We start from the raw sequence: 21636 nt of genomic DNA on the forward strand, positions 1-21636 counted from the left end.
AAATATTGTAATCTCTTGCAATCTTTGCATGAACTGTGCTGGAGGTACTGTGTCAAATGCTTTAGAAAATCCACAAAGCAACAATATTTCTCTTGTTTTGATGAGAAGGCTGAAATGTCCAAGATACCACATGCTTCAGTTGTTGGCAGTTTGATGTATGCTATGGTTGCTACACGTCCTGACATTGCATTTGCAATGGGAGTGGTTAGCAGATACATGGCAAACCTTGGTAAAAAGCATTGGGAAGCAGTGAAAGGTATTATGAGATATCTCAAAGGCACAAAGGATTTATGCATCTACTTTGGAAAGCAGAAGGCATTTGTTGTTGCCTTTACGGATGCAGACTATTCTAGTCATATGGACTGCAGAAATTCCACTTCTAGGTATGTGTTTACCTTCACAGGAGAAGCAGTCTCTTGGATCTCTAGGCTACAAAAGTGTGTTGCATTGTCTACGACAGAGGTAGAGTATGTGGCTGCCACTGAGGCATGCAAGGAGGCTTTATGGCTTTCACGTCTGGTGGGAGAGTTACCTGTTCTCCATTGTGATAGTCAGAGTGCTATCATGCTAGCACGGAATCCCGTCTTTCATGCAAAGACGAAGCACATAGAGATGAAGTATCACTTCATCAGAGATATACTTGACAACAAGAGCATTGAGCTTGTCAAAGTGCATATAGATGATAATCTTGCAGATCTTCTCACGAAGAGTTTTCTAATAGAGCGGTTTGCTCATTGTCGACAGATGATGGGAGTTGGATATGTGTATGTATTTCAGTTTGTAAGCTGATTCTTTTCTCTTCTTAAGGCACATTGCCTTTAGGTGGGAGGTTGTTGGGAATAAAGGGCCATCGTGCCTTTAGATGTGCACGGGCGTGAACGCACTCTCGGCACATTTGTATTTTCATATATATATATATATATATCTATCTATCTAAAAACCTAAGGAGGTACACTCGTCGTTATACCCAAGAACGTTGTGCATACTCTCCTCTCTACTCTGCACTCTCTCTTTCTCTTAGTCTCTCTACTATGAGAAAGCATTGGGTGTCTCGATCATCGCGCTCTTTGTTGTAACAATTGTTGGGTGTAAAGTTCCTTCGTCTTCGTGTATATAGTTGTACGGGTGTGAACACACCCTTATTGTTAACATATAAATACATTATTTTATTCTTGGTGTACCATCACGATTTGATACATCTATCTTTGCGTTTACTCTCTAACTTTGAACTTTGTTGTTAGTGCCTCTATCTCGCACTCCATTGCGCACTCTTCCCCCTTCATAAGTATCATGGTTTATCATAGTTTACCGTGGGTGATAGAGATCCACGAACGACTAGTCTCTTTTGGTGAGGTTTTTTTGAAAATTTAGGTTTAAAGCTTACTTTTTTTCTCTCTCAGATCCTGAATTAGATAATCAAAGTGAGTTAGCGAATGTGACAATATTGGATATGCTGATCATAGCAATCTCTCCTTGCTCTCTAATAGTCTCCTTCTTTCTCACAATGATTGGAATAGACTCCACCAGTTGCTAAAGACGTTTTTTCCACTTGCATGGGCAAGTTTGTTCAAGTGGCAGCCTTCTAATTCCATTGTTCAGCATTATTCATCTTATTAAAATAATTTTTTAAAATATTAATTTTGAAAACTAATTTTATAATTATTCTAGTACACAAATAATTAATTTCAGTAGCTAATAATTAAAATGGCTCGGCTAAATTGTCTTCCAAGTATCCCTAAGCAGTTATTGATCCTTAGATTGGTATTAATTAGTTAATTTATGCCTAGTCTTTAATGTTACCACTGATATTAGTGGCTAATAAATTGATCTAGGCCCAAATTTAATATCGGGTACCACCTAGTGCTTGTTAGACATAACTTATTAGAACTTTTGTCTTTGACACCCAGTGCATTCTCGGGGTCATTGGATTCTTACCATGAAATAACTGCCATGTGCATCACATGTGCTTAAACGACCTTGCATATTTGATGAGTAACTTAATCAAATGCTATCAACAAGACTAAAGCATCTCAAAATGTCACGTCTCCGTGATAGTTGAAATTTGTCAAAGCTTGTCTAAGAAGCTCTAACAAGCCTTCATTCAAGGTCAGTCAACTCGGAATAAGAAATTTTGGGGCATTTCAAGTCATTGAAAAGATTAATGATGTTTGTTACTAGTTATAACTTTCGGAGCATTGGAGAATTGACAATGCTTTTCATATCCATCTTTTGAAGTCTTATGAAGAGCTTCCACCATTGGAACCTGTAATAGAGGATCAAGCTGAAGTAGATAAATCGAAGAAAATACTTGAATAAAAGTGAGTAGTCTTTCATATGATGAGGAAGCAAGGAAGAAACATTTCTGGAAAGTTCCTTTTGAAATTTAAAAAGTACTCTCATTTAGATCCTGATTGGATGCTAGAAGAGTATTTTAAATACTATTTAGAAATACTTGTAGCTTATAAAGAAGCTGTAGAATCAGAAATACTTCAAGTAACGTCTTGAGAATACAACTAATTTCAAGAGGGAGGAATGTAACGAATCTTTTGTACATCAATTGTTACAAAGACGTATTGGCTCAAATGATTTCAAATTAATTTAATGCTCATGTACTTTAAATGTTGGTTTGTATTATTTAAGTGTTTGAAAATATGATGAAATGTTTATCTCTCTATTTAAGGGTAGTCAATGGTAAAATGTCCTATAATTATAATTGGGTCATCATTGAGAAGATGCCCAAGAGAAATTAAAAGTTTTAGTCAAGCGGTCAGATTGACTAGAAAGCTTAGATAACAAAGACTTTTATACTCATATAGTCACATGGACTAGAAACCCATATAATGAGTAGTTTCAGAAAGGGAAATTAGTTGCTTGTGATTGAAGAACAAATCATGAACTGGTGAACCTATATAATGAAGCTTTCTCGAAGCTAAATTTTGACGACTCTTAAAATTTAGGAGGTTACTATTTTTGAAAGTTGCTCAAATGGAAATTCTGCTCGTGTGAAAGGCTTCGGAATTTCGCATGGAACGATTTTGTTTGAGTAGTTATCTCAAATTCTTAACCATTTTGAGAGATTTTTAGAGTAGAAGGTTTGAAAGCTTCTCTCTGTCGAAAAGTGACATGTGGTACCTAGAATAGGATATGTGTTGTTTTTAAGAGAGAAGTGTCCCTATACTTATCATTTTTAGCAAACACTTGTCATTTGTAGCCTCTACTTTCCACTTTCGAGCACCCAAGCGGCACATGCATATATTGGAGGTCTCTTCATTTTGAATAAGCTCTCATGCTGAAATTTCAGCTAGATGCTTTGTACTCTCTTATCTATTTGTCATACAAGAAGCGCTTTCTACTTAGTTTGGTCTAATCCAAGCACTAAAGAAGAAAATCAGGTTGTTGCGGAAATTAGGATTTCAAAATCCTAATTTTCAGAATTGCAACAAATCAGGTCTTTGTATATGGTTCAAGTACTCGGTGCCCATGGTTTAAATTCTTGTAAAGGGGGAGGGGCCAGTTCTCCTCTCAACGTGGTATCAACTTTTCTTTCTTTCTCTGTCTTTGTCTTTGTCTTCGTCTTTGTCTCTCTCTCTCTTCTAATTTTCATGGTGATAATTGATTGAGTTGGTTAAGTTTAAAGTATTGTCATTCTCATTGTCTTCCCCATACTTACATCATGTCTTGATAAGTTGCTTAATATCATGTTTCAAAGAAGGCCAAGAAAAGAAATGCTGCACTGCTTTAATTGTAGCATCAATGTCTCTATGCCCTGTCTAAGAAGAAGCATGACTCTGAGTGATCACCTTAGGCTCAAGTGCTTTGTGACAGTCGTCAATGCATCATGAGAAAACCATGTCTAAGCTCAAAGTGTTCATGCCACTGGCTATTGTAAAGCGGATCATATGCATTGCAAAATCTGAATCAACAGCATATTGATCTTTCATAGTATTGAATTCAGTGTTATATACGACAATGACAACTGAAATCTGAGGCTTATGTGACAATGCATTAGCTACCACATTCTTTTTCACAATCTATGTACACAATTTGAAAGTGAAATATAGATAAGAAGTTAGCCTATATCATGTGCTTCTCTGGGAACTTACTTTGAGTCATAAAGTAGCGCAATGTTTAATGATCCATCTGCAATGTCCCCTAAGAGATAGTGTTTCGATATCAAAGGTGTTGAGAAACCACTTCATTAGTGTAGATACTTTATTTAGGGTTTTCACTGAGAGGCCCAAAGAGGGTTGGCATCCATATTTTGGCCACTTTGTCAGTGGGTGCCCACATAGTGGTGCGTTATCATATACAGCTTATGCTTATAAATAGGTAGTGACTTCATTCATTAGACAGTAGCTTAGTCATTCTTTACCTCTCTTTTTTTGTCCCATCCTCACTCATCCCCCTTCACTTCACTATTGGCCATATCCCTATTGTAGGACATCGTAGTTCATGGTCACCCTTCCTCTTCTCCTTCAGGCACCCTGTCCCATTAGTCAAGTCATGTGTTTGGAGGTTCCTCCCCATTGACATCATCATCAGACTATTGGTGATAGCAGTTGATCTTGGCGTCAGTCCTCCATAGCTAGCAACCTCTTCCACTCTCTTCAGGCTTCACCAGATTTGCATTTGGCTGCTTGGAGATCTCCTCCACATTTGGTGTCACCTTCCCCAATCCGGCATCAACATCTTCCTGCTTTGAGTTACCCCATATCTAGTTCTTGCAGCCCCATATACTTGCGTTTTTGGGTTGATAGGCCTTCAAAGGTTGGGTTTATCTACCTGGTGATTGTCCCTTCATGTGGCGTCAGCATCTGGACTGCTTTCCTTGCTTTTGACAGCTCAACACACACTCAAATTTGCATTTTCTACTTTTTTTGACTTTTGGATTTGCGTTTTGTTGCCCAGGTCACTCCATGGTATTTGAGGATCGCGGTTTGCTTCCTCGACAGTTGGTGATCATCTTCCACATCTTCGATAGTATGAGAGAACTATAGTTTACTCCCTCAATAGCTGTCCTTCACCTTTCAGTGTGATTACTTTGATAGCCCATTGCTCGAAGGATTGCGTTTCGCTCCCTGCACTGTGTAGATTCCCATAGGTGTTGCTACCTGATTAAGATAGGACAGTGCATTTATCTTTTGAGCTTTGGCTCCACTGTATCAACTTTTCATCTCATAGCATGATTCGGTGTATCATCACCGTGTTCTTTTGGGTTTCTAAATTTCTCTTCTTTGTGAGTGTTTGCCCATACACACTATGTTTTTCGTCATAAACCCTACTGCCTCTTTGGTCCCTTTGTCATTTTTTGACAGAAGGTGCATGATTTATAGCAAGCAATTCCTTGTCATAAATCTACAAATTCCTTTTTGCACTATGGAGTAGACAATTCTCATAGGCCACAACTCAGCCATCTTGCATTAAAACAACCCCTATGCTGTTGTTACTTGCATCAGACTAAAGAACAAATGACTTTCCTAGATTAGGCAACACAAGCGCATGATTTGAAGTCATTTTTTCCTTTAGCTTCGTAAATGTTGAAATTTCCATAACCGTCCACTTAAATGCTATGCCTTTTTGCTACAAAGCATGCAGTGGAGATGGAATTCCAGCAGCGTTGAGCACATACTTTCTATAATAGGAACATAGACTCGAGAATTTAAAGATATTGGGCATATTCTTCAAAGATAGCCATGAGAGTATTGCCTAAATCTTTGCAAGATCCATACGAATGCCATCAGTTTGACACAATTTGCCCCAAAAAGTGAATCTCGTGCAAGAAAATATCTCTCTTCTTGTCATTTATAACTAGCATGTGCTTACGTAACTCATTGAATAGAATGTCGAAATGCTACTTATGCTTTGTCTCATTCTTCGAATAGATTATTATGCCATCAAAGAAAGTGCTTGTAAATCCCCTATGTGGTTTGAAGATGCAATCCATCATCTAGCTAAATGTGGCAAGAGAATTCATAAGTCCAAAAGGCATTATTAGAAACTCATACAACCTAAAGGATGTCCTAAAAGTTGTTGGGGGCACTTACTCAGGTCTAATGCAAATCTGATGATATCCACATTTCAAATCAATACAGCTGAATATGGATGCCCCTTATACACCGTGGTCTATCCTTTTTCTGAACCAAAAGTAGTGGAGAATAAAAGGGAGATGAGTTGGGCTGAATCAATTCTTTTTCCAACGGCTCATTCACTTGACTCATTATCTCCTGTTGTTGGGCTGCACTTGCCCTGTAGGGTGACTTATTAGGAGGGCTACTTCTAGGAATAGGTTCTATGCCATGATCTTTTAGCCTTTCCTACGGTAGCTGTCCGCATAATGACTGAGAACGGCAATTAGTATATATATTTAGAAATGACATGTTATCCTTTTCTAACTTACATGTTTCTATTATTTTCATTATCAATCTTTTCCTTAGTGAAAGCCAAGTATAATGAAAGGTGATTTGTCATTACTTTAGAAATGGTGGCAGTTGATGCAATAGGGACAGATGTCCTTTCAATTTTACATCCAAGGTATGGGCCTTGCCCTTATGCGTAATAGTGATCACTTTAGCATGTTAATCAATAATTGTAGGCACATGATGGTACCATGGTATACCAAGCAAGACATCACAACCCTCAAGCAATGCAATGAAAGCCTCTTTGTTGTTCATGTATCCCTGAATGTGCAAGCAAAGCTTCCAAATGAGTGGTGTGATAGGCTTTACATAGCGTTTGCATGCCATACTAACTTCTCCTATAGGCTCCACCTCATCCTCTTTGATACCTAGATGGGCTGCCATATCTGTGGAGATAAAGTTGGCTTGTGTTCGATTATCAAAAAAGATTAATGCATGTTGATCTTTGATTTTGCCCTATGCTTTGTAAAACTCAGTAGTATCACCATTGGGTTAACATCTTGCACCAATCCAATGGATGTTTTGGGCTTGTGTCCTTTTGGGATCTCCTTGACTTTCTAGTTTGCCAGCTTGCTGCCTATTAGGACAATCCTTACACATGTGAATGTCGTGTTCACAAACAAAGCATTTAGTTGCATCCCTTTTTTCCCTTTGTTGTGTAGTTGTTTTCCAACCCTTTCCTTGCCGCATAGCATAAGGAGTTGTACCATACATTTTCGCATGCAGTCTTTGACCCATCAAAGCATGGAAAATAGTGCCCCTACTAAAGTATTCTAGTTGCCCTATACTTACATGTATACTTGGTTGTCCAAAACCCATTGGATTGGCACTACCAAGGTGGCCTTGCATTTGCGTATCAAATCCCACTGGTGCCATTTGCTTTTGCTCATCACTAATCTTTGGTCCATCTTTAGGCTGTAGTGGCTGTCCTTTGGGAGCTTCTTGCTACCCAAGTTCCTTTGAAGATGACACCTTGAAAAATATCTCAAATTGAGGATCTTTGGCCAATTGAACAAAGATGTTAGCTATTGCTTTCAACTAAGCCTTGAACTAGTCATCACGTTCTTCAACTCCTCGTTGGTCATTTGGATTTTGTGGCATAGAAGGACCCACTTCTTCCTCAACAACCACATTCTTTCCTTGCTGTCCATGCTATTAGTATGTTCCGAGATTAGGCATTGCATTTTTCTCTTCATTATATGCATTTTCAGAATGAGATGCATGATGACAGGTTGATCTCATGTCACTATAGGGAGACATTCTTGTTGTAAATGCTCGACTAAACACGATTCTAGCACTAGAGAAAAGTTTTTGAACTTCAATCAAGTGCCTCGGGCCCACCAAGTCAAGGGAAATGATGGTATTGTAGAACCATGAAGCCAGTCTTCCTTCTTGGAGAGAGTAGGAATGACTTGATTAATGAACAATTCCAACAAGCATATAATTCACATAAAGTGAAAATGCAAATGATACCACCTAATCTTGGACAATGGATAGCATGTGGGCTCCAAAAATTGGTATCCCTTGCAGCGTTTCTTACATATTTTATTGCAAATGATTGGAGTACATTGAGATTCTTCCACTTGTCTGCTCTCCAAGTGCCTCTTGCTATCACAAATGACCAACAAGCCTTCAAATCAAATTTTCCCTTCATTTCTTGGGGATTCGCCTTTAGTTGTGCTCCTTGGGTGACAATTCATGAATCCAATGCTAAGCAAAATGTGAAAAATTCACGTCCTTGTGACAATATCAATGAAGGGTAGAAACCTCCTTTCATTCGAGGATTGTTGATATGGACGGAGAAGAGGAGCTTGATGTCAGTGTTTGTGTGGTGCGGAAAACCATGAGGAAGGATGAAGATGAAGCACCCTAGCTGGAGGGTCTAGGGGGAAGCTAGCACTATGAGAACATTGAGATATATTGCAAGATTTGCCCCCGAAGGAGAAGCCCCCATGCTAGTAGCAAAGTAAGTCCCTAAGTTAGTCCTAGACTGAAATACAAAGCCTTGCAAAAGATATTAGAATCTGTAAAAAATAGGAGCTTCATAGTGAGATGCTTCAAAGCAAAAACAAAAGAAAAGTAAAGCTAAAATAAAGAAAAGATATGCAAGTGAATTAGCCTAAGGAACTAAGAGTGCTAAGTAATGTGGGACTAGTATAGTATACCCTAAAGGTGCTAGGTTGCTAGTTTAAGTGTATGGCCACCATTGCGCGCAACCATAAGCTATTAGCAGACCGGTCACCCAAATCTTTAAGAGTACTATAAGATGGGGGTGGATGAGACTGTCCGTGTGCCACATGTCTTGTGGCATATTTGCTAGGAGGAGCAAATGGGGCAACAAAGGGAGGTATAGACTCATTTGACTATCTAAGGAGAGTGGAGATAGTCATGTACCGCGATTGGCTATTAGTGGGCCAGTCACATAAACCTTTAGGAGTACTATAAGGTGAGGGTGGATGAGGTTGTCCGTGTGCCACATGTCCAGTGGCATATGTGCCAAGAGGAGCAAACGGGGAGATAGTGGGAGGCGTAGCTTCACTCAATTGTCTAGGGGGGTTGGAGACAATCATGGCTTGTTGTGGTTTCTTAGTTGGGAGATCCTGGGTCTTAGTATAACACTCCTCATCTACATGGCTCAACCTTTGGTAGTGTATGCAAAACCCATTCTTTTTAGGAAGCTATTGATAGTTAGGTTTGGTTTCTTTGGTGTCTTTGGTTCTGTTTGAGGAAGGGGTGTCATCCTTGTTTTGAGTTGTCCTCCTAGCTTGAGAGTTCTTGCCTCTTTGGCGTTTCCCTTTCTAGAAGTGGTCACCCAAGCACCTTAGAATAGAAAAATGGGTTTTCTTGTAGACTTGGTCATATAGACTTTTGAAATGCAAGAACTGGGATTTGAACTCATAGAAAGCTGGCAGTTGGGCCAATAAAATGAGGTGCTACATAAAGTTGAAGTCTCTAGAAGGTAGCTTGTTTAAGAAAAATGTAAGTTGATCGTTGTGTGACTTTGGTGAGCCAGTAGTGGTGAACTCCAGAAGTAACCACCTTTGTTTGAGGAACTCAACTTTTAGATAATCCCCTTCCTTAATAGAAAACTCCTACAACTCATAATCGAGATTGATACATCGGATGATCTCTCACCGCATAGCGGTGAAGGAGATGATTCCAATGATTGGATGCTAGTGGAAAGTAATATAATTGGGAAGAAAAGAAGTAATGCTGTGCTAACTTGACATTTGTTGTAGCATTGTGAGCTCTCTATTGACCAGCATGATTAGGATGCGCCATTTGAGGGTTCGATATAGACTCTAAACCCACTATTGGGTCCCAAAAGGCCTTGAGACTCCAACACTTGTTGCATTAGTTTGGACCAAGTAGTAAAAGTTTACTTGTTAAAACGAGTCTTATTCGTGAATGCATTTTTCGATGTAGGAACAAGAGTGGTAGTGCTGAGGGAGGAATAGGATGGGTAGGGTGGGGGAGTGAGTACACTTTTGGGAATTAATCCTAGAGGACCGACCATGCATGTGTCATGTGTGCATAGTGGATTGGTATAGGCTTATTGGGCATGGGCATGCTAGCCACATGTGTGGCCCAAGGAGGAGGGATAGAGACATGATAGGCAAAAGATAGAAATTCTTGTGTGGGAGTAATCTATGGAGTGAGTGATGGTGCACCATAACCAAAGGATGGAAATCCCTACATTTAAGAGGCCGATGGATGGGGTTGTGAGTGTCCAAGGGGAGTGAGGGGGATACCCATTGCAGCCATCTCTGGATCGACAGATGTGCTCTCTTGCATGTGTGCAAGGCTCAATGTTAAAGGGTGGCATTCTTGTAAACAATGTTCTAGGGTGCAAAGTGGCATTCACTGTGGGTGGCTAATATGTGTGAAAAAGGAAAAGGTACTAGTAACAGAGATAGATGATCCAAATCCTGGTGTGCTGGATATAGATGTGGAGTACAATCCTAAATTATTGAAAGTAGAAGAAAGAAAATCAGCAGAAGAGGATAGGATGGGAGGGAAGCATGAACTTGAAATGTCAACTCCATGCTGAAAACAAATATAGGATACAGTCCTCTATTAAAGTTGGTGTAATCAAACTTTTCATGATTTGGGTGCTGCACGCCAAAAGAAAAAACAAGGAGCTTGATGATAGGCCTATGTCACTAGTCGTCCCAAATGCAACATGTCCTCCTTGAGGGGATAGGTAGCCAATGTCACTCATTGATCCTATCTGATGTGCGAGGCTCCTAGGAGTATGGTGGGAATATTTGACATGCAAGGACTCATTGAACTCATCCGTCATGAGCCCTACATTTGACCAATAAGACAAAAGTGATGATGCATTGTCTTCCTTGTTGAGTCCATAATGTCTTCTCAAGGCGTGATAAGACATAGGAGGATCTTGAGAAGGAGATTGAGACATTGTGAATTGGTTATGCGTGGTTCATGTATCTCGCACAAAACCAAGCCTCCATGATAAGTGCATGATACTCTTTACAAGAGCACTAGCTGTGATATGATGTGAAGATATGCTAGGGTTTGCATTGGGAAAACATATAATGGATGAACATGACTAAGACACAATAACCTAGACAATAACACAATATATCCAAAACACCAACACAAAATACAAAAACACAAACACAAACAAAGAAGAAATAGATTTTTTGAAGGGAATGAACCAATACACTAAATGATGGAAAGAGTGTACAAGATGCTCAAAGACAGAGCAATGAGAGTAGTTAAGAGTGTGACGTGCACTGGAGACGATCTGGCAAAACATAGTAGTGTACCATATGAGCGTGCTGGAAATTGATCACTAGATGCTCCAAACAGTCAGGCAATAGATGGGAGAGGGTGTGTTGATGCAAGGATGTCTGCATAGGTAGTAAACACAAGTAGTAGATGGAGAACGTTGAGCAATCCTTCACCCACAATTTTGCGTTTTGTGTTTAGGGTTTCGCATTTTGCGTTTAAGGTTTCACAGTGGACAGCCCCAAAAAGGGGCTGGGCACCCACAGTGTGGTGCCACCCTAGACAGCTTACGCCCTCCCTCTGGGCGCCACCCTAGACAGTCTCTTGCCTTTGTATAGGTTGCCTCTGTCACTCATTAGTTGATTCATTCAGATCATCACCTCTTCTCTCTAGCCTCTCCACTACCCTTACACCCCTTCAAGAGGACATTGTGGTTCATGGTTTGTGGCTGTCTTCGTCATCTTCCTTGTGCTACAGTACCCTTGTTCCCTTGTATCACATTCACTCCATGATTCAGATCTTCATCATTCCATTCATTAGAGTTTCTTCTCTCTTCTCTTCTCTTCTCAATGTTTACCGAGTTTACTTTGTGTCCTCCCCGCAAACTCTACTATGTCGTTGGTACGTTGTCTTTTGACATGGTATCACAGCTGGATCTGCTCAAACAGTGGCAAAGATCCTCCACTCTAGTGAAGGCAAAGATCGGTGGCGGGTTCGGGATCCACTTCTCTTCTTCTTTTGTTCCATCAACATCCTAACTGGCAGCTGCTCCCTCCTAGGTTTGCTGTTTTTCAGCCTGCATTCAGGGCTGCTATTGCCGCCTCCACCTCCCAGTCTGTTGGCGGCTCAGCCAGATTACTAGTGGCTCCTCCCATTGATGGTGGCTCCTCCTTGCTGTTGGTAGCTGTTCTCTGTTTGCTGGTGGCTCAGCCAGATTGTTGGCGGTTCCTCCCTGTTGTTGGTGGCCCCTCCTTACTGCTGGCGGCTCAGCCAAACTGCTGGTGACTGTTCTCTGCTGCTGGCAGCTCAGCCAGACTGCTGGTGGTTGTTCTCTGTTGACTGGCGGCTCAGCTGGCGGCTCTTCCTTGCTGTTGGCGGCTCAGTCAGACTACTGGCAGTTATTTTGTATTGCTGGCAGCTTAGCGAGATTGCTGGCGACTGTTCTCTGCTGCTGGCAGCTCAACTAGACTATTGGCTGCTCCTCCCTGCTCTGTTGGCGGCTCAGCGAGACTGCTGGCAGCTGTTCCCTGCAACGTCGTTGACCTCTTCCTTCTTTAGCAAGGCACATTGGTACCCATGGCTTCTTTACCAACAGATGACCAGACTATTGGGTGCTCCTATTGTGGCATCACCGGACACACCACCAATGCTTGTCGACTTCGACCTTTGCTCCCCAACCCCCCCCGCCCCGGAGTATATGCATCTCCCACCTGGCACTTTGTGTGCCAGCTCTCCTTTTTGGGCCACAAAGATCATTCTGCATCGGCTATCGAAGTATTATGCTCAAGGCAATAGCTTGCAATTGATGCGCACTAAGTCCTTTTGAGCACACGGAGGCTCTAAGACCATATGATGCGATATGCCATCTTGGAGACCACGTCACTACACGGAGGTTTCCCCCACCCACTTTCGGGTATAGTGGCTTCCACAGCCCACATCTCCACAATGCACTCTCTTGAAAGCCCGCGATTGTTCCCCACCCTTGGCTCATCTTGAGCCTTCTTCTTCCCCACCCTCTTTCACTCAGGTTTGAGAGGCCACTTTTGGGTGCTTTCCAGCTTCTTCTTCCGAGCCCCAGATACCTTCTTAGGGACGACTAGCGGCACTTTATTCGTTGTGAGATGCTTTACAATCCGTGAGCCATGAGTGGTTGGATTCCCTTTCTCTCTCAGACTGGGATTCAGAGGGGGATTTTCTTAGTTCGCCCTCAGAGGGGGCTTCTAGTTCTTCTTCAGCTTTAGAGGGGGCTCCTACTTCTACTCCTTCCGATTTAGAGAGGGATCCTATGTGCCATGAAGTTCTTCACACACCACCACCTTTCACTTTCGAGGAGTGACTCTCCTTTGAGCAGTCATTTCCTCTACTCATACTGAGGATCTACAGAATCTACCTAGATCGGGGCCCTTGGGTCTTCAGGAGTGACTTGGTGGCTAGGCCTTTATATTCCTTCAAGCATGGAGTCACGGAGCTAGTGGCTTCTCTCTCGCGAGGTTGAGTTTTGAGTTCTATAGCTCATCCAATCTCTTGACTGTCTTCAAAGGTCTCCTTTCAAGTGGTATTCTCAGATTCCAGGGTGGATCTTCTTTGTCTCTTGGTTAGCATGGAGCCTACTTCCGAGATCGAGTACAAGCATATCCTTATGGTTCTTGGCACCATACAAAGTCCGACATTCCTCCTATGCATCGCATGATTTCATGATCTTTGTACTAGGGCGCTCGGGCAAGTGTACAATTTTCCCACGAGGGACACTGTTCAAGTGGCACCTGCTGCATGAGCATTCTTTAGCATGTAGCATTCCATCTCCACTCACTCTTCTCTTGTTTCCCTTTTTGGGCCTGAGAGGAGGTGTAGAGAAACCCTTCACCCGCAATTTTGCGTTCTGTGTTTTGCGTTTACGGTTTCACAGTGGATAGCCCCAAAAAGGGACTGGGCGCTCACAGTGTAGCGTCACCCTAGACAGTTGACGCCCTCCCTCTGGGCGCCACCCTAGACAGTCTCTTGCCTATTTATAGGTTGCCTCTGTCACTCATTAGTTGATTCATTCAGATCGTCACATCTTCTCTCTAGCCTCTCCACTACCCTTACACCCCTTCAATAGGACATTGCGGTTCGTGGTTCATGGCTATCTTCATCATCTTCCTTGTGCTACGGCACCCTTGTTCCCTTGTATCACATTCACTCCATCATTCAGATCTTCATCATTCCATTCATTAGAGTTTCTTCTCTCTTCTTTTCTCTTCTGAGTGTTTACCGAGTTTACTTTCTGTTCCTTCTCGCAAACCATAGTGTCTCGCTTGTACGTCGTCTTTTGACAGAGACGACAGGTGACAATTGCTGACATGGCAGATCTGCAGCAAAATGCGGCCTGTCCTGGGGTTGCTAGGTAGCTGGCAGAAGTAGAAACTAGATCATGAGGTGGAGGTGCGGTCGATAGGGGCTAGATGGCTGATGTAGTCAGCTAAAGGCTGAGAATTGGGTGCCAAGAGTTGAAGAGAGAGTGAAGACTGATGTGACCTGCAAAACAAGGATGAGTTTGAACAGTGGGTAGCCTTTCTATTTGTTGGTGAGTCGATCCTCCCAAATTAGGGTTTGGATTATAGGACAGAGAAACTCTCTAGGAACGCCTTTCCTTTTTAATGAACGTTATGGTAATTACATGTTTTTTGGGGCTATTAAAAGAGCTACTCGGTTTGTAATGTGCATAGAGACAGGGAACACCTGTTCCGGCACATAGGAACAGATTAACGCGTTCCGAGAGGTTTGAGCCCAGGAAACGCTGACAGAATGTTCCAGCCCGTTCCCTGACCCATTCCCTCCCGTTCCGAGCCGTTCCCTGTTCGTTCCAGGGCCGTTGCCTGTTTGGAACGACCATTCCAGCACACGACTTTTTTTTAATTTTTTATTTTTACCTTTATTTGAGCGGGCTCGTTTGACGCCTGTTGCCCATTTCGCTCCCGCGGACTGCTTGGCCCGTTTCGCGCCGACTGCACTCTCGTCGACTGCACTTGATGCTCACGAGTCGCGGTCTGCTCCTCCCCGCCGACTGCAGTCGCGTTGTTGCTCCTACTCGCCGATTGCACTCCCGCCGACTATCGCTGGCTCACGTTGATCTGGCTGATTGCTCCCACTGCCTACTCCCACCTGCTCTCGGGACCCGCCTACCTCTCCCGCCTGCCTGGCCTGTCTCTCTTGCCTGGCGTGATTCCTGCCCGCGATCAGGTGAGGTCTCGAGGATCATTATCTTAATTCTCCCCCAAATTTGGGGCATTTTGGATTAGACTTCAGTTGTTGGTAGTTGCCCCAAAATTTGGGCCTTTCTCAAGGATTGGAATTTGGGACTTAAATTTGGCTGCAATGTCCCGAAATTTGGGGCATTGGGATCCATGATCCCGGGATCTAAAAGAGCCCCCAAATTTGGGGCATTTTAAATCAGTCATTGTCCCAAATTTGGGAGCTGAAAATGCGCCAAATTTTGGGACATTTTCAGCAAGGGAATGCAAGCTAGAATGCTCCAAATTTGGGGCATTTTGAGGCAGTCATTGCCCCAAGTTTGGGAGCTGAAAATACTCCAAATTTTGGGCCATTTTCAGCAAGGGAATGCAGGCTAGAATGCCCCAAATTTGTGGCATTTTCAGTAAAAGGAATGCACGCTGAAGTAGCACCAAAGTTCTAGCGTTTTTAGCATTGCTAAAAATTTAACACACGCATGTTGAAATTTTGGCTGCAAATTTATTGAACTTTACTGATTATTTGTCACTTTTATATAGATGGCAGCATTGACATCTATGGGATCTTTATCATCCTCAGCAGGTACTTCGTCAACAACTGGACGAAGTTGAAGCACTACTTGGTCATGGTGGGATGAGGTAGATGCAGAGGTGCCATTGAGAGGTGGAGGGGCTCGCCCTTGGAAATGCAAACTTTGCTCTTATGCCCGCACTAGTGGGGCTGATAAAGTGAGATCCCATCTTCTACACAAGGAGGGGAAAGAGGTGCGTTTTTGCACCAATGTATCAATTGAGAAAAGATAGGAGTTACTTGACCGCATAGCCACTTCTATGGGGAATTCACATGCCAAGAGGACGCCAAATATAGCAGTGGATCCAACAACATGAACTCCAAGGCCAGTAGGGCATGGTGCTTCATGCAGAAGACCACTAGGATTAGTGGCTACGCAGCCTTCTCGTGGGCCATCAATGGCAACAGGTCGTGGTGTTAAATAGAGTTCATTGCACACTTCATGGGAACCAAAGAAAAAAGAGGAAACATATGAAGCAGTGGCACACTTTTTTTACCATGACCATATTGCATTCAAATCAGCCAAGTCACCTTATTTTTTAAATATGGTGACAAAGATTGCAGAGTATGGACCCACATATAAGCCCCCTTTGTCAGAAACTATCATGACTACATTGCTTCAAAAGGAGAAAGTAGCCATAGAGATTGCAATAGCAAATATTTGCAATCAATGGGCAAGAAATGGAGAGACATTGATAGCAGATGGATGGAGTGACACACGCCATAGGTCCATACATGGTGTTGTTGCATATTCTCGTGGAGATGTATACTTCATTGGTAGTCATGATGCTTCAAAGATTGGAAAGAGTGCAGATGTATTGGTATCCGAGTGGTGCGAGGCAGTGCAGGCTATTGGGGCAGAAAATGTAGTGCAGTTTGTGGCAGGTGGTGAACCTACAAACAGGGCAGCAGGAAACATTTTAATGGCAATGTATCCACATATCACCTTTAGTCCATGCATGGCGCATTGCTTGAATAACTTGTTGAAGGATATTGGGGACTTGCCATGGATTGCATCTCTTGTTGCGGAAGGCAACAAGATTATCACATTTATATGTAATCATTAGTACTTGCATGCTGAGTTTCGCAAGAGAAGTGACAAATAACTTTTTAAATACTTGGATACACGATTTGCATGTAACTTTCTTATGCTTGGTCGATTGCACTATTGCAAAGATGCAATTAGGGAGCTATTTGCTAGTGATGAGTATTAAAATTGGACTGGGGCTGCCATTGCTACTGGTGTGTTATGTAATGCATATGTTTCTGATAGAGATTTTTGGGATGAGGTGAATCGCACCAACCAAATGGTTGATCCTATTATGCACATGTTGAGGCTTGCAGATGGCATGGATCCATGCATTGGGAAGATCTATGAAGGTATGGATCGCATGATTGAGAGGTTGGAGAGTTTGGAACCAAATGCAGACAGGTATCAGCAGATCAAGGAGTTATGCATCAGCAGATGGAATGAGTGTGACTCTCCTATGCATGCTGCAACATATGTGCTTAATCCTGAGTTTCAAGGAAAGATGCAAGAAAGAGACCTTGAGGTGGTTAAGGCTTGGAACACATTGCTTGCTAGGCTTTATCTGAGCCGTGAAATGCAATGCAAAATTAAAAATCAGCTCTCTTTGTACCGGGTAACATTAGGGATGTTTGGTACAGAGGATGCACTAGATGACAGGACAAATATTGGGGCTGCTTTATGGTGGGAGGACTACGGGGCAGAAGCTCCAGAGTTGTAGAGTTTGGCTATTCGTATTCTTAGCGAAACAATTAGCTCTTCTTGTTTAGAGCAACTATGGAGCTCATTCAATCACATTCACTCAAAGAAGAGAAATCGTCTTGGTACAATGAAGACGAATGACCTAGTTTATGTGAGCTCCAATCTTCGCTTGCTAGCTCGTACATCACTTGCAAAGGCTGATTCTTTTATACGTTGGGAAAAAGATGACGATGACGATGATGATGGTGATGGTGATGGTGAGAATGTTATTCAGCAGGATGAGCATTCAGGCACAGTGGAGCCATCTTCCATGAATCAGAGCGCTTAAGCCTTAGCAGCTAGCCTTTTGGAACTTTAGAGTATTGACTTGGAAATTGGGGCTCTTGTAACTTGGATCTTTAGACTTTAAAGTTTAGTGCATATTTTTTGTCTTTGCAATGTACACTTGTTGGACTTTATGCAACATTGTTGATTACAATGTTCAGTCATGAATGCGACAATTTATTTTCTGATTACAATGTTTTGAATCTTCATTATTGATGAAACTTGATTATTATGTCTCTAATTTCACCAATTATGGTGGATATGATATCTCTCTCTAGATTCCAAGACTTAAGTGTTGATTCTGTGTGTGTGTGTGTGTGTGTGTGTGTGCCGTCCCTCCATTCCGGTTCCCTAACTTTGGGCGTTCCCCCTGTTCCAGGGGGTCCCGTTCCCGTTCCCGTTCCCGTTCCCGTTCCCGTTCCCCGTTCTTGGTAACGATGGTAATGTGTTTTAGCTCAATAGGCCACCTATACAACAATTGACTTGAATATGAGCAAAGGAAAGTCTTGCACCCTTTAGTTTAGAATTGTGAGATATGTGAATAGGGCCTGCTTGTATGGATAAATGTCTGAGGGAAAAAATATTGAACCTTAGTATTTTATTGAGAGCCTGATGGCAAGCATAAATGGTCATTCCACATTTTTCCACTTGCATTCTACACCATTTCAGGTCGTTGTCACATATGGGGTCTATCGTTAGGGTAAAGGGGCCAGTAGGTTATTAAATTGGGGTGGGGTGCATTGTGCTTTTGGGAGGCATCACTTTATTGGCCCCTTTACGAAAATGCAAATCGGTGCAGAAATTTTGGTTGATGTTGTGGTGCAAAACATGTCCATGTGATTGTAATGTTGCTGAGTTTTTTGATCTTGATGAGTCAGTTCTCTTTATTATCGATATTCTTTACAGTGTGCTCCAAATAGGAATTAGGGAATATGATTGGAATGGGTGCATGATATACTAATGGAAGGTGTAGAACACGTTGAATGTTGCATATTTTCAGACTTGCCAGAGGTAGATCAGATCAGGGTGCTTTATTGGGTACATACAAAATCTTAGGCATTAATACACATCACACATTGATTAGCATTTACTGCATTTAGAAACTTGAGGCATTGACATATTGATAAAGCTCATCTTGTTGGATTTGTTATTGAGGTTTGAATAAAGCTGCATTTTTGAGGTGCCAAATGATGACTTAATATTTGTTCAAATTAAGATTTTTGATTTTCTGGGTCTGCAGCTTGTTTTCTACTAGTGTGAATCAAGCTCTAATTGTGATATGAATGCCTGCAGGTATTCTTTTGGCTGGAGTCACGGTAAAGAAATCTTGGACTCTGGTCAAGCAGGTAGAATTCGGGTTAAAACATATCTGTTTCATCATCTTATGCTTTTGCATTTTCCATGTTCTTAAAGCATTGACACTTTGTATTCTGTGGAATGTTTCTAAATTTCCATGTTCTTAAAGCATTGACACTTTGTATTCTGTGGAATGTTTCTAAATATTTCATACGTATGAAACACAATCCTTAAAAAATTTTATCTTTTTCTGCAACAATGACCAGGAGCTGACATCGAAGTCAGTCCAAGGGGTCAAAGCTCAATGTATTGGCCATTTGCCACTAAAGAGCCTTGTGACCCTTTTTGCTTCGATTACTATCATTGATCTGTTTGTATAACCATTACTTGGAAAATTAAAACATGACACCATCTCATTGCAGAGCATAGGGAGATTGCCATCAATGCAATCAAAGAGTAGTCACCAAGGAACCTTGATGTCCAGGAATGCCAAGAACCACCATCCTTTGAGGAAACCTCTAGAAGCATCTGAGACATACATTGGTGGGTTTGCGAAGCCCGGAATGTGGTCCCAGCATAAGGCAAAGAACTTGTAGCTGGGTACCATATTCCAAGCATACCCTAAGCTTGAAGAGTAAGCCGAGAGACAAGATTAGGCCATGGTGAGAGAATCATAAGCCCATTAGCTTAGGAAGGCATAATAAAAATGGTGATATGCAAGAAGATGAGAGAGAGTGTGACTAGATAGCCCAAATCAATATGCACAAGCATTCAAGGAACATAGAAAGAAAGAAAGATATATTAATGTTTGCAAAAGGCCAATGTGGCCTATGAGACAAAATCAAAGTACATTTGTGTCTAGTATCATCTCATCATGAAAAGTTAAAGAGAAATATATCCTAGTATAGTTTGACATCCAAAATCTGAAGATCTCAATGTCAAACTGTACGAAAACTTTGCAATATGGCGTAGGTCCAATCTGGTGAGATGAATTTGTGTTTATTGAGCTAGTAGTGCTTGTGGTGTTTGGTCAATGGAAGAAATCCATCACTGCTCTCTGCTTGGTTCCCTCCACAAGGAAAGGCCCTTGATGTCTTTGGCCCTTGTATTCCACGACAGCGGTTAGAAGCCCTCACGGAAGAGAGAATGATATCTTTCGCGTATGTTATAGTATACTATACATCTACATATGTAGTGTTTATTTGTCTCCACCTCTCTATCACAGAGTTGGCATATCCTATCTTCTCCTAAAATATCTGTCCATCTACTTGTCTCTATCCCTAGCTGATGGGAGGAGGTGCATATTTGTCCAATTGTAGCCCGCATACCGTGGGAGAGGGGTGTATCTTTTTTTTTTGCAAGTAAAATGGTTATATTACTCAAAAAATTTGATTATAATGGAGTGCTCATGCTCAACAGACTAGCTGGAGCTGACGCAGAGTCACAAATACATCATGTATACAAGCCTCTCAAGGCGATTTGGGGGGGATGGGAGCAAGAAGCCATGGAGGGGGGGTGTATCGACATCTGGGGCTGCCTAGCTGCCAAAGTATGCATGAAGTGACAACGGAGCCCTTGACGAGCCCTGGAATCGCCCTGCACCTGCTCCCAACGGTCGCGGAGGGAGTGGATGATGGAGGTCTAGAGCTCTGCTAAGGTCGCTTGTACTGAAAGTCTCTCTCCATCGAAAGCCTCCTGACACCGCGCCTTCCAGATATGCCATCTAGTAAGACTCCCTATGATCTCCCATACCTTAGAGCAGTTTGCTGTGGACTCGAGTACTCGGCGGATGGGTAGAGCCTCCAAACCGACCACTGTGCATGACCTTGCCTCGATGATGAATATCATGTCTTACATCCCGGCCTCATATAGAAGGTGACGGCCTTGGCTGACTGCCTGCCAGTAGAAAGCTCTCCATGAGATACATCCAAGGCTGGGTGCTATACGGCGAAGGATGCACCATGCTCCTCTTCACACAAGTTGTGCCACCTCGCAAGACTAAAGGCAATGCTTTGGGGTTTTCAGGGGATGCTATGTGCAGCGCTTATAACCTCCTTCCTTCTGCATCTGGGCAAGCCAAATTTCCACCGCCAAGCCTCCATGTACCACCAGCCATAAGAAATACAATACCCTCCTCGGCCTCCAGCTATCCCATAGGGGGCGCTAGAAGGTCCATCGGAAGGGCTCCGTGATGCGGTGCTCCGCCCAGTGCTTGCTACGTGACGACGCCCAATCCATATCCTCCTGCATCAGTACATGTCTGCCAATCCTGGCAGTGTGCTCTAGGAACCGCGGTTGCTTCTTGGTGACTGTAGTGGCCAGCCATAGCCACTCTCCTAGATCCCACTTCAGCTCATTAAGTGGTCTGCCCTCCCAGATGCAAAGGCGCCACTCCCTCAGCTCCTTCCAGCAAACATAGGGGTCCAGTCGCCATGTCTTCCCCTGAAGGCCCACCACCCGAATCCTCCTCCACGACAGGGCAGCTATCCCCTCATCCTGCTGCCCTCTGTCAAGGGCCAGACTCCCCCCCTCTTGAACGGTGAAGAAAGTCCCTTGTGGGGCATTGCCCACTCTACCTGCCACCTATAGGGGAATGCC

General features: G+C 42.7%; 1 protein-coding gene across 2 annotated transcripts in view; it reads left to right on the forward strand.

The window, feature by feature from the left end:
* Positions 1–21636, forward strand: part of LOC148010681 (2-oxoglutarate (2OG) and Fe(II)-dependent oxygenase superfamily protein) — a 153878-nt gene that overhangs the window by 24038 nt on the left and 108204 nt on the right. For both annotated transcript variants that reach the window (XM_087671746.1, XM_087671745.1), the window contains exon 5: positions 19036–19088. In XM_087671746.1, coding sequence (XP_087527872.1) covers positions 19036–19088 — 53 coding nt within the window. The remainder of the gene's footprint in view (positions 1–19035; positions 19089–21636) is intronic.

The sequence above is a fragment of the Lygodium microphyllum genome, chromosome 29, assembly GCF_053477565.2.
Source record: "Lygodium microphyllum isolate KBCC chromosome 29, Lygodium_microphyllum_v1.1.10, whole genome shotgun sequence".
Taxonomy (NCBI): domain Eukaryota; kingdom Viridiplantae; phylum Streptophyta; class Polypodiopsida; order Schizaeales; family Lygodiaceae; genus Lygodium; species Lygodium microphyllum.